Source organism: Lolium rigidum, chromosome 4 (assembly GCF_022539505.1).
Source record: "Lolium rigidum isolate FL_2022 chromosome 4, APGP_CSIRO_Lrig_0.1, whole genome shotgun sequence".
Classification (NCBI taxonomy): Eukaryota; Viridiplantae; Streptophyta; class Magnoliopsida; order Poales; family Poaceae; genus Lolium; species Lolium rigidum.
Window position 1 is genome coordinate 214,963,667 of NC_061511.1, and position 13,541 is coordinate 214,977,207.

The window sequence follows — 13,541 nt, forward strand, 5'->3', positions numbered from 1 at the left end:
GACAAAATATAGACAACATAACTCCGCCTATGGCGGCACCCTGTAAACACATCTATGATCATATACTGGATTGCTAGCAGCACGTAGGGATCCTCCACCGAGGGGACCCGAAGCTGGGTACGTCGTGTGCCTAATCCCGTCCCCGGAATCTCCATCGTCGCTCTCCCGAAACCCTAGTCTACAATACGTAGGCATTGCCGAGGTGTTCCCTCGTCAATTGGCGCCGTCTGTGGGGAATCGCGGCGACTGGATTTCGTTATCCGGGCGAGATCTTTCGTCTTCAACAACCTCGGCCAGATCGCATCTGGTAAATCATCGACACCAAACAGCGTCAGGTTCAGTTTTAAAAAGAAGAAGAAAAGGAGTCGGATGCGCCTCGGAATCGACTGTCGGACGACCGTCTGTCGAAAGGAAATAATGGATCAGCTAATCATCGAGTACCGGAAGAAGCAATCCACGCGGGCACTCAGAATCAACTGCTGTTCGCGGGTTCTAAAAAATATCAGCATGGGAAAATCTTCACGAGACTGCACGACGGGGGACAGAGTCACGTGATCTTATTACCTTTTCTATTCCAGCCGACCATCTTTCACATTGATGATTATTCAATTGATTATCTTATGGATCTCACCCTTTTGTTTATATCTTATGTGCATGGACGATGGAGTGTTGTGCCATGCAAATCGGCCAGAGTTGTTCACGCTCAAGACATAAAATCAACTTGCCATCGCGGACCTGCTAGCACATCCGCCAACAAGTACCAGCCAGCACGAACACAAAGATATATCTATTTCGTCGGGTTCATCATCAGCCGAAGATCGGAAGAAAAGAACAAAAGCAAGACTTAAAAAATTGATCGGCTGCTGCTGTCATCCTGCCACAACGCTTCCATTGAAGATTGGTTCAGTTTCCAAGAACACTACCGCCACATCTTGGTTGGTTTGTAAACTCAAAGGAAAAGAAGTTTAGGCAGGGCGATGGATCAAGCAAAGAAGTCATCCACGCGTTTGGGAGAAATCCAAAAAAGGAAATATACAAAGAGATCACGGTCGATCCGGCCAGCGCGGATTCACCATCACGACAACTCAATTTCATCCGACACAATTATCATCTGATCCGCCACATCGATTACGTCTCCTTCATCGACTACTTCCGGCCAGGCGCCGCACAACAACAGACTGCGTCCGCGGCACGACCTGCGGCCACATCGGCTCCGTCGCACCCGATAAAAAAAGCTAAGTGTTTCTCTTTCAAGAGTCAATCATTATTACAAGGGGACTGCAACATTGCATCATTACAGCAAATTCATCCGACATCCGGGGCTGCGCCATTACTTCATTATCACAAATATACTCGATTACTTGGTGATTTTCTTTTCTTCGGCCCTGGATGTATCTTTTCCGGCTCAGTGGAATTATTTTCTTCGGCTTAGTGTTCAGTGGAATTATTTTCTCCGGCTCAGTGGAATTATTTTCTTCGGCTCAGTGGATTTATTTTCTTCGGATTATTGGATTGGTTTTCTTTGGGTTATTATTGGTTCACTTATACAATATTACCCGATGCGTTTCCGGGTCAACGAATTCATCTTCTATGGTTATTACCGGATTCTTCGGATCAATGGATTCATCCTTTATAATATCAGCGGATTCATCTTCTATGGTTATTACGGGATTCTTCGGGTCAATGGATTCATCCTCTATGATATCGGCGGATTCATCTTCAATATATGATCTATATTTAATGGCATAATCTTCAATATGGATTCAGCTCAAATACTTCATCTGGGATTCATCTTCATATATTATTGTCCATGGCTTCATCTTAAATGGCGTCACCTTATATGACGTCGCAACTCCGTCAACTTCTTTCGACATCATGGTTAAACACTCGGGGGCTCGACCATTACTTTGCCTCGGGTCGTAACTGCGACACAACATCTAAGAAACAATCATGATATCACCTCTGTAGCGCTTGGGGGCTTGGCTATTTCTCCATCAATAATTTGGCGACATCTACTTTCATTATTTTATGGTTTCTACTTCGGCTCGACTTTTCGCTGCACTCGAAGACTTCATCATGCATTGACTTCGTCGTGTCCAAAAAGCTAAGTGTTCTTTTATTTTGCACAAAGTTGATTATCGTTTACTTTCGTCGCACCCGACACTTGGGGGCTGCGCGGCATATATTTACTTTACATATCATCGAATCGAGCATCGACACCGCATGTGAAAAAGAAAGTAAGGGAAAGATAGAAAAAATTGTTTATTTGTGCAGGAGAAAGCAAAATTCAAAGTATATAAGAGAGAACCCGACGAAATCGTCTACGAGGAGAACTTCGACGAAACTGTCTTGAAGAAAAAACAGGTCCCGAAGAATTATCTTCAAGGAGGTCCCGAAGAATTATCCTCAAGCAGGTCCCGAAGAATTATCCTCGGGAAGGACCCGAAGAATTGTCCTCAAAGAGGACCCGAAGAATTGTCCTCAAGGAGGACCCGAAGAAATTTTCCCGAGGGAGGAACTCGACGAAATTATCATCTAGGAGAAAAAAAAAAGGGGGAAAAAAAGAGGATGGACAAATCTTCGGGTCCATTGACTCGTCATTTGTTCTGAGCAAGAGCATCGGCGATGTGCCTGACGACAATATAGAAGAACCAATATACTCGGCTGTCTCATCAAGCCCGAGAGAAAAATAGAAGAACCCGCAAAATAGGTCATTGCATCAGCCGAACAAGGCACTCGACAATATATTCTCAGAACGCCAAAGTTGCGATCAATTTCTGAATGCCGCAAATTTGCGAAGGTAAGACCCCAGATCCGTTCTGCTGGGCGTGGCATCGCCGAAGACTGCGCTCTGCTACTTTTATCCGTATCAACGAGATACGAAGAAAAATCCTAACGGACGCGTTAGGTACTCGATAAATATGACCGGGACTCGACAGAATGGTAAGACCTTAAGCGGCACTGTCGAAGTTTACACCGAGTATCCCGAGATCATGTCCAGGGACGTGATCTTGAAGTAGGTTTTTGCGGATTGCCACTAGAGCAGTTAACTAGTACCTGATCCGTCAGATGAACTAGCCCCAATTACCATTATCCCTGTACAATATAGATATGGATGTCAAATAAAAATAGCAACGGCCTGAAGTCGATAAAAAGAGGGGCTGCGCCCAGAAATATAGTCAAGTTCTTTATCGAGTAGTACAACTTGAGCATATGCCTAGGTGCAAGCACCTGCTCATAGGCTCGGGGGCTACTCTTATCGAGAGTATTGTTCACCCTCCCGATAAGAAAGAGGAAAAATTGTGGAGTCAATTACAAGCAAGTTGAGCCTACACCCAAGTGCAAACACTTGGCTGTAGCCTCGGGGGCTACTCCCATCGGGAGCGCTGGTCGCGCACCCGATAGAAAAATAACTTCGTCAACATCTATGACAATCAAGGTTTGTAGACTCAACTCGATTCTACGACTCGAGTGGAGCCTACTCCCATCGGGAGCACATGGATTTCATCGAGTCCTCCAGAAGTATAGTTAAGTTCTTCATCGAGTAGTACAACTTGAGTCTATGCCCAAGTGCAAGCACTTGCCCATAGACTCGGGGGCTACTCCCATCGGGAGCGCTGACGCGCACCCGATAATTTCAAGAATCGTCGACATCATCTACGCTACACATGATCTACGACATGGACCTCGCCTTGTATCTCTTCGACTTCGGAGATGGTTATGCTTGGAGTTTCTACGCAAGTCTTCGACTTCCCTATAAACTCGGGGGCTACTGACATGGGCATACCCTTCGGGTACCCATTATTAGTATACCTGGCTCGCCCCAATATGGAGAAGATCAAATATGGAGAAGGTCCAACAAGGCAACCCGAAGAAGTAGTCGACTAGGACTCTTGTAAAACCCTAGGCTGGTTGCATATATAAAGCTAGCCGGGGTACCCGAAATAGGAGGACAACAGATAGACAAAATATAGACAACATAACTCCGCCTATGGCGGCACCACGTAAACACATCTATGATCATATACTCGGATTGCTAGCAGCACGTAGGGATCCTCCACCGAGGGGACCCGAAGCTGGGTACGTCGTGTGCCTAATCCCGTCCCCGGAATCTCCATCGTCGCTCTCCCGAAACCCTAGTCTACAATACGTAGGCATTGCCGAGGTGTTCCCTCGTCAACGTGACCTTGAAATTCATCTTTTCGATGACATCGTAGTAGACTTCAGATCGAGGGAAGTCGAGGGCGCGCGCGAGCTTCACCATTTTTGGATCGATGAGAGACTCGAGAGAGGGCCGGCCGGGGCACGGAGAGAGAGGGCTGGCCAGGGCGCGGAGAGAGAGGCCGGTGCCGACTGGGCTCTCTTTTGGGAGAGAGATGTGGCTAATGGTGCAGTTTTGGTGGCTTTGGAGATCTGAGGAAGAACAAAGCATGTATATAGGGTAGGGAGGTGAAAAGGCCAGCCAACAGGGATCAATGGCGCCGGCGGCGGTGCAACTTCCTAAGTCGATCGTTCTCTGTTTTCCGTGTGCGATCAGTAATGGCGAGATGAATCGGTTTCCATGCGGGCACAAACGGTTGGATTTTATGTCCCGGCTCGTGTCTCCAGCCGGGAAAAAAGGGCTGCCAACATGCCGCAAAAGGCCTCAGACCCTTTTGTCCCGGTTTGAGGCTCCTACCGGGACAAAAGGCCTTAAAGAACCGCGATAAAAGGCCCGTGGCTACCCGGTGATTTCGGGGCGACGTGGCCGGTCTATTTGTCCCGGCTTCAAACTGGGTCGGGACAAAAGACCTGAACGAAAGGTCAATTTTCTAGTACTCCCTCCGATTCATATTAATTGACTTCAATATGGATGTATCTAGAACTAAAATGTGTCTAGATTCATCTATATTAGAGTCAATTAATATGAACCGGAGGGTGAAGAACCATTCTGTTAGCTGGCGTCACTTAATTCCCTTGCCGCTTCACTCAGCATTATCTGTGCACAGTAGAGAATAGTCAAGTCCTCGTTATACTTACGTGTTCATAAAACAAAAATCTTTCTAACAGGGAACGTACATCAATTTCTATTCAGAACTTCAAACACTAGTACATGACTACATGTGTTGCCTCTGCATTATGCTTAAAGAACTTGCAAACCAATAAGCCACCCACGCGTACACCATTACTCGACTGATTATACTACAGTTACAATATTCCTTGATTAGTAGCTCCCGAGAACCACGTGCACTAACTTGACCCACCGCTTAATTTGACCACCAAATCAAGTCATGATATTGTATGAGATATCCACGACTCAATCAATTTTGGGAAAGAATGTATATATAGGGCTCTATCGTCTCTAACCAGAGGACCCACCTCTACTCAATCACGCTATCTCTACTGGTCAAAGGTCATATTTTGTATGAGATATCCACGACTCAATCAATTTTGGGAAATAATGTATATATAGGGCTCTATCGTCTCTAACCAGAGGACCCACCTCTACTCAATCACACTATCTCTCTACTGGTCAAAGGTCATATTTTTCAACAAAGAACATATATTAATATCTTTTGCGACAATGTATTGCCGTAGACGCATTACGATGCACACAACCAAAAATAGGAGAAGAATTACAGAAAAAATCCAGCTACAGTGATATAATCCTTGAAGCAGCAGAACTTACACCACCGAGACAACACAAAAAACCCAACAAAGTCCTCACTATCAAAAGAATATCTTTAACAAAGATATTGTCAGACACAACCAATTAAGACCAGACCATGGATTTTCATCCTGAAACATAAGACTATGAACTTCTCTTATGTAGTCACTCCCACTAGCATGTCACTGCTTCAAGTCACGAATCAGCAAGCCAATTCCTAATCGTCTCCCGTAGTCAAACCTCCATCGTTAGTACTAAGATCCCGGCTTCCATGACGGATGCTCCGTCAACCCCGTGATATTAACAGTCAGCAGACCTTCAAAGTGTTCTCTCTAAAACCAAACGGTCACAGAAAAAACAAGGGGGCGCATGACCGAGTCCCACCCGATCCAGCAATCTCCGGTGGTGTACGCCGACAGAGCCTTCCGGAACACGCCACTGCAGCCAGATCAATGAGGTTAGGTAACCGGTACGTCTTCATCTTGACAGGAGGAGAAACCCTACGACCACCACCATTATTCGCGAAGCCGGTAGGCCCCCATGCCGCCAGTTGCCTCCATGTTGGTTTGGCCGTAGAGGAAAGGGGGAGTCTAGGCACAAGACTGCAGGTGCCGGCGATCTGAGGAGACGCCAGACCACGTCGCCCCGACCGTGGTTGAACCCATTTGGCCAGATCGGCCTAAGCCTATATCCCGGTCCGATGATCTAGCACACCACCATGCTCGTCCAAAACTCGCTAGGGACGCACCACCTCCTCGTCGCTGCCGCACCGACGGAGGGCCTCAGGCCCCGGCCGGAAAGCCGCGCCGCCCTGTACTCCTATCGGAGTTCCCCATCTCCCGAGGAACCCTGACGGGCCGCACCTCGCCATCCCAGCCGCCGTCTTTGACGCAGAGGGTGTCACTACCACTGCCGGCCTGAGCAACGGCGGCGCCTAAGGGGCGGGGGTGAAGGCGGCGGGGGTTAGAGGTGGGAGGACGCCTCCAGAGCCACCCGGGAGGGAGCGACTCGGGAGTGGTCAAATGTCAAAGGTCATATGCACGCTTACAAAAAGTGAAGAAATGCCGCAACGGAATCTTCAACCGGTTTACTCGTCCAAACCGCCACTTAATTAATCCCGGTGACCTTCCAGACGTTCAACGTACACATACATACTGTATTTCGTTACCCTAGACCTTAATCCCATTCGTGCAACATAATTATCCACGAATTTGCCGAAAATAAAAGAGGAGAAATTAATAGCCATGCACGAGAGTCATGTGGCGAAAGAAAACGACTGCCGGGAACGACCGGTGTGCGGTTCAACGTGGCGTCGGCCATAGTGCCACCTGCCGCGAAACGGCATCGAAACCCATAATTTTGTCACGTCAACCACCAACCATCCACTGATCCACTGTCATGGCTCTGCATAAAAGGCAAGACCCAGCAGCGCCATTCCACACCAAACTTCCCCGAGCAGCCAAGCTGCACCTGCAACTCACCACCAGACTCCATTCGCCGAGCAGCGGCTTGCCAAAGCTTCAACACCTCGCCACCAGACTCCGAGATACCCCGGCCGAGCCGACCGGCGCCGACGAACGGCAGCTAGCTAGCTGGTCATGGAGGTTGAGGCGTTTCCGATAGGGTTCACCAAGGGCATCCGCTCCCACTGGCGCCGCCGCAAGTACCAGCGCCTCGAGAACGGCGAAGGCAGGTCGACCAGAGGCAACACCCAGCGCCTCGGCGGCGGCGCGCGGCGAGGCAGCGGCGGGTGGCGCGTGCGTCTGCGGGGGCTACTCGTCCGCCGGGTACGCGTCGTCCGCGCGGTCGTCGCGTTGCCCGGGCGGCTTCTGTGCCGGCTGCGGGACGCGTACGTGGGCGGCATGCTGACGGTGGCCAGGAAGGCGGCGGTCACGGCGATGCCCAGCGACGGGATGTGGACCAAGCGTGTGCCAAGACGGAAGCACCAGAAGCTGCTGCTCCCCGGGGCGGCGGCGGCGCAACAGGGCGCGTCGGAGTTCGAGAAGCGGCTGGTGATGGAGATATACAAGTCCATCGTCGCCTCCAAGGAGCTCACCACCATGCTCCACTCCTCCGCCACAACCGCGTCGTCATCAACCTAGCTAGCTAGCTGTGCATGTTGATCTGAAGCGAGGTTTTCAAGTTCGTTTGCTCGCTTCCCTTTTTGATTATTGCTGCTACAAATTACTCAGTGGAGTAGTAAGCAGTCGTCCACAGAGTGCTATGTGTTCGTCCCATGTAAAGCTGTAAGAACGAGAGAAATCCCAACCTGTTCAAAGTAGTACCAAGGTATCCCAAGTTTCAAATGCCTCCACCATTTGGTCGTGTGCACGTTACTGTCAAGGTAATCTTTTCCATGGCTGCGTTCATAAGCATCTGTATCGATCAAGCGTCGAATGGTCCGACTTCAGGACCATGTGTTTTGACTGGAAATGCTTGGGAATTTCCAACACATGCGTTTGACAATACAAATACAGAGAATATATATACGTCATGGGATTCTTATCCCTTATGAATATTTCACTGTCAACTTATGCACGTGGCTGCGTACGTACTAGCGGAATGGCAGTAGTCGTGCACTTGTATCGTTCATCTAGAAGCGAAGACTAGAAGCATAGCAGTACGACACGACACGAGTCGGTTGAGTGTTGAGAAACTTGTGGTTATGATGCATTGATATGCGTGTGCGCTCTTACGTAGTTCGTCAGGCCTGTCACGCCTGTCTTTGATACATGGCTGATGCTATACGTACGACAAAATATGTACGATACTCGTCCGATCCTACGTACGTTGGCTGCAACCTTCCTTGCGCGATACCAATTGGAACGTGGGTTTGGGCTGGATAAGGGCTGGGACTTGGGAATGGGACCGGACAAGTCTCCTGTTCTGGTAGGCCCTATGTGTCAAGTAACATACTCTATTTTACTTTACCTTTGCCCTTTTGATCTGTTTGGACCGTTACGAACTGTTTAGTGCTACATTCTAGTCATTGCAAACTGTAAATTTAAAAACATTGTGGAAGACACGGAACATTGCAATTCGACATTGATCATTCAAAATGAGGACGATGTTGAGGAGGTGGCGGCGCGGGCTTCACTCGTCGTCGCTAACGAGGTCCTCGTATGGCTGATCCTTCGTGATATGCCGACACTCATCCGCCTTCTCGGCTTGGTGGTGGGTCGTCTCCTCGACGAGACCGACGACGGCGGGAGTTTCGCGTCGGTGACGAAGTGGCCACACGATAAGATCGGCTTGTCCTCCAACGAGGCGAGGACAGCGGAAGGTTCGTGGCGAGTCCTCGGCAAAACCCGGCACCGACAGGAGCCACGTCCATATCTCACGCCAACCGAGTATATGCATTGTTCTATCTATCACAGTGGCGACAATCGGCTCGACGGCCTAATCAGCAGCATACCGGCCGATCGATAACTGTGTAGCCGACCGAGGCACATGTTTGAATTTTTTTGAAATCACGTAATATGCATGGTCTGTAATAAAAACTATATTATTTAAAAAATCATCACGATTTGCTAGCTTGACATCAAATTCGGAGATGGGAGCTCGATGCAAGTTTCAATGGCAATTTGGCAGAGGAGAGTGCCACTTATTACTTCTCACAAAAATACATCAAAACTTGTGGAGAACTTCAATAGGAATGGACATGGTGCTTTTTTTTTGTGAAACAATGGACATGGTGTTTTTGCTCCTGGGTGCATATGCTTCCTTTATTTAGAATGCATTTTAAATATATTCAAAGTTGTCAAAAAAATATTTAAAAAATGATGTCCATACGTCTCCAAATCATACATGTTCACCAAGTCGTTTCATGAAAATGTGAATTGTTATGTGGCTAGTGCAAAAAAGACAAAATTTGATGCTAAAATAAGGCTTTTTGCGAGGTATTTGTTTGTCTTTTTTGCACATGTCACAAAAAGTATCATTTTACTGTGGGACTGTAAGCGAGAGTATAGAATGTGGAGATATACAACCTAAATAAATCTCCAAATTTTTGAAAATTCATATTTTAGGTAAAAGTGCACCTAGCATCAAAAGTGCATTTTCAAATAGGAATCGCAGATTATTACAGATAACTTCTTACTCACTGATTTACACATTGGCAAGGAATAGATCATCTTGTAGAAGATGGGGTGGGGAACCGACTTGTTTTGGATGAAGATGAGGGCCTGGAGTCTCGTGGGCTTGGGTTCTTTATTTGGGCTGAGGAAGGGACTTTTGGGCACGGGTCAGTAATTAGCCTGAAAAAAACGCTGTGGAGGAAGTTCGTACGGGAGTCGTATACAAAACGTCGTGTGTGAAGCAATTCCGTTGATACATCTCGGTACGAGTACTCTGTGGTCCACTAACTGCAAGGTGTCAACATGGATCCATGGGGCATGCCCCGAGTTTACCGATCTCCGCAAAGTGTTTTGGCTCGCATGTAGATATACTCCCTTCTTTCCAAAAAAAAAAACCTTCTCTACTTTTTCTAGATAAAGATGTATCTATAACTAAAATATGTTTATGTACATACGAACCTATGTAAAGTTGAGAAACTTTTAACGGAGGAAGTACATCTTATAAAAAAAATACATATTAAAATGTTGAAATATTTCAAAAATATCCTTGGATGTACAAATTCTAGTAAGTTGTCAAATGAAAAGCTGTTTGAGCGTCAAAAGTTATCTTTGCGCACATGCCACACGAAAATTAGCGAACAAACATAAAATGTTTAGATATACAGCTGGACATTTTTTTGGATATTTTTAGCATCATAATATATGTGGCTTAGACGGTGGGTGCATCGAGTGAAAGTGGATTTCCACCAATTTAACTCCTTTCACAACTGTTTTGGACCTATTGTCATTTCTGACCCTTGTGTGTTTGGGTTTGTCAGATCTTTGAAAATAAAAGAAATAATTTCATTTTCCCCTCTAGTTTTGCACTTGTAGGGCCATAGTTAACTTGTCAAGTGAAAATTCGACTAGATTACCTCTTTTAGAATATTGGATCCTTGTTTTCTAGTGCACGACCATTAAGCAAGGTTTTCTAGTGCAAAATTTTGGACATGGTCGTCAATGGCACGCTCTAATCTACATTTTTTTACATGCTTTATCGAAGTGACATGTTGGTACTATCTAAAAGAAAGCAAAAAAAGCTAAACCATGTTCAAGGTTTTCCGCATGGAATATTTCAATAGAAATTACACTAAATGACGTAATAGTTGTCACAAATGCACCTTGTGCGCTTAAAAAAAGTGGAATTTACTATACATTAATGGTCAATGGGAGATTATATGTTTTTGGCCGGCCTCTGATTCGAGTTTGCACTTCAATCAATTTTCAAACATTTGAGTTTGCGTGAATTTACTCCATACACTCCTAGATTTGGCATCATAACTGCTTTCTCATTTATCTAATTTTCCTTCTTAAATCTTGGATATCCCCCCTCCCAATTGTTTGGATTAACACAAATGAAAGGCCATGGTTTCCTCAATCTCCACCTATATACGTTTTGAACCTACGTTGAAAAAAAATCAAAACTTCGATTGTTAGTATTGTCTTTGTTTAGTTCAAAAATCGATAATCATATATGCATATTCATCTCGGAAAGTATTTTATGATACTCTAACTTTACTTGTAATTTGTACTTCCAAAACAATACCATGGCAATGCTGATCACACATTTTTAAACTCTATTTCTGTAACATAACTTACTTGTGAATTAGAGCTAGCGTAACTTACGACACGAAGGACTCATTTGACTTGAAAGGTTCATATTCATGGTGCATCATGGATGAACTTGAAGTTTTCACTTAATGAACTTGACCTTTGAAATATATGCTTACCTTTCGTTTTATAAATAAAAAAACATACTACAAGAGTTTGAAAAGTAAAATGTCTAGAGCAACAACATAAACATGCTCAACATATCAGGTAGAAGAGAACATGCACAACATTAAAAAAAAGATACAAAGAAAGACAAGGTAGATCGGCGAGGCTACGAAGCTAGATAGAGTTTGACGTTTTCTTTCATGCTTTTCCATTCTCCCGGCACTGAACGTGTCACGGCGAAATCAGAATCGATTTTAGACCAAATTCAAATGAAAAAGGCAAAGCTACTCCATTGGACTAGAAATGGCCTCTAGTCTCTCCTCACTGATTGAACTAGCAGTATGTTATTCTTTTTTAGGAGATATGGAATCTTTCCATTTGATACGCACACAGAGAGAGTCAACTGTAGCGGCCCACGTAGCCACCAACCCCATCGCTGTGCATGTTTGACATAGCTGAGCTTGACTATCTAACCAGCTTCGACCGAGACCGATCGAGAGGCAGCCAGCGATCGAGAGGCCGACGACGATGGACGCGGTGGAGCTCCCGAGCATCGACTTCACCAGCGTGGACGCGTCGGCGCCGGGGACCGGGCGGTGGGACGCGGTGCGCGCGCAGGTGATGGACGCGCTGGCCACCTTCGGCTGCTTCGACGCGCACTACCCGACGCTCGCCCCGGCGCACCGCGCGGCGCTCTTCGACGGCGCCGTCCGCCCGCTCTTCGCGCTGCCCGCCGACGTCAAGCGCCGCAACACCTACGGGCCCGGCAAGCCCTTCCACGGCTACCTCGGGGAGCTCCCGGGCCTCGAGGCATACGAAAGCCTCGCCATCGTCGACGGGCACAGGCCGGAGGAGATCCAGGCCTTCGCCGAGCTCATGTTCCCCGGCGCCGACAACGCTGCCTTCTGGTAATATATCTACTCCGTCAGCTAATCAGTTCCTTTGCTGCGCCGATCTGATAAGATTCGCCGGAACGATCGGCAGCGAGACCGTTCATGGCGCGGCGGCGCAGATGGCGGAGCTTGAAGGGACGGTGCGGCGGATGGTCATGGAAGGCCTCGGGGTGCACGGCGAGGCCCAGAGCGAGCCCATGTGGCATCTGTTCCGGGTGTCAGAGTACGGGGCGCCCACCGCCGACGAGAAGGAGAGGGAGGTGAGGTACGGGTCGCACCAGGACACCAACTCGCTGAGCCTGGTGTGCCAGCACGAGGTGGACGGGCTGGAGATGCAGGCCAGGGACGGCCGCTGGATCCTCGTCCGCCCGTCGCCGGCGTCGCTCGTCGTCATGGCCGGCAACGCTCTCCGGGTACGAGTTGACTCTCAACTTTGCTCTCCCCTGCGCAGCCGATCTTTCCTCACCTTGATTTGCTGCTCTGCGCATGCAGGCGTGGTCGAACGACCGTGTGCACGCGCCGTTCCACCGGATCAGCGTGGGCGGGGAAGCGACGAGGTACTCCGCCATGCTCTTCTCCGTCCCCGGCGGGTCCATGATCCGGGCGCCCGACGAGCTCGTAGACGAGGCCGGCGGCCATCCTCGCCGCTTCAGGGACTACGACTACGACGAATTCATTCGGTTCTGCGTGTCCGAGGAGGGGGGTCGCCACGAGGACAAGCTTAAGGCCTATTGTGGAGTGTAGCTGCAGGCTGCAGCAGGGGTGTTAAGCATCGAGATGATTAAGCTTGCTTGAGCTGCAATTTTTGTTGTCCATCTGAGATCAGGATAATAAATGGATAAGTTTTGTGTTTGTTGCACTTGCACACGTGATTTTTGTTTGTCGCTGAGGTTTCATGTCAAACGTGCACGATTGTTATTAGCCTATTAGGGCATCTTCATCGCACCGATTCATTTTGAACATCAAATGTGTCTTTTTTTAATTTGTTTGGGTCGAGCCAAAAATTAGCGCGTCTCTGTTTGGATCGCGTATGCCGTAGTAGCCCAACGCATATGGATTTTTCCGAAAAATTTATATCAATAAACGTAATTTTCATAGTCTGATGATAAAAACTAAAATAAAAGAGATAATTAAAACCCTAGCTATTAGGGTTCACGCCATGGCCGCCAC

The 13,541-nt window shown here is 47.6% G+C and overlaps 2 protein-coding genes across 2 annotated transcripts; both read left to right on the plus strand.

The window, feature by feature from the left end:
• The first annotated feature begins 7,111 nt into the window (after positions 1 to 7,111).
• Positions 7,112 to 8,004, plus strand: LOC124705349. The gene has a single exon (XM_047237085.1). The coding sequence runs from the start codon at positions 7,246 to 7,248 to the stop codon at positions 7,747 to 7,749; it is 504 nt and encodes a 167-aa protein (XP_047093041.1). The 5' UTR covers positions 7,112 to 7,245; the 3' UTR covers positions 7,750 to 8,004.
• A 4,002-nt stretch (positions 8,005 to 12,006) lies between these two features.
• On the plus strand, positions 12,007 to 13,187 carry LOC124648236 (probable 2-oxoglutarate-dependent dioxygenase AOP1). Its single transcript, XM_047188029.1, has 3 exons — positions 12,007 to 12,386; positions 12,463 to 12,784; positions 12,864 to 13,187. The coding sequence occupies exons 1-3, from the start codon at positions 12,007 to 12,009 to the stop codon at positions 13,113 to 13,115; spliced, it is 954 nt and encodes a 317-aa protein (XP_047043985.1). The 3' UTR covers positions 13,116 to 13,187.
• Positions 13,188 to 13,541: the final 354 nt, after the last annotated feature.

Bases quoted from the DNA above. Each gene is read 5' to 3' on its own strand.
- LOC124648236 (XM_047188029.1), top strand. From the start codon at position 12,007: ATGGACGCGGTGGAGCTCCCGAGCATCGACTTCACCAGCGTGGACGCG. The intron at 12,387-12,462 runs GTAATATATCTA...AACGATCGGCAG, and splicing joins GCCGACAACGCTGCCTTCTG to CGAGACCGTTCATGGCGCGG. The intron at 12,785-12,863 runs GTACGAGTTGAC...CTGCGCATGCAG, and splicing joins TGGCCGGCAACGCTCTCCGG to GCGTGGTCGAACGACCGTGT.
- LOC124705349 (XM_047237085.1), top strand. From the start codon at position 7,246: ATGGAGGTTGAGGCGTTTCCGATAGGGTTCACCAAGGGCATCCGCTCC.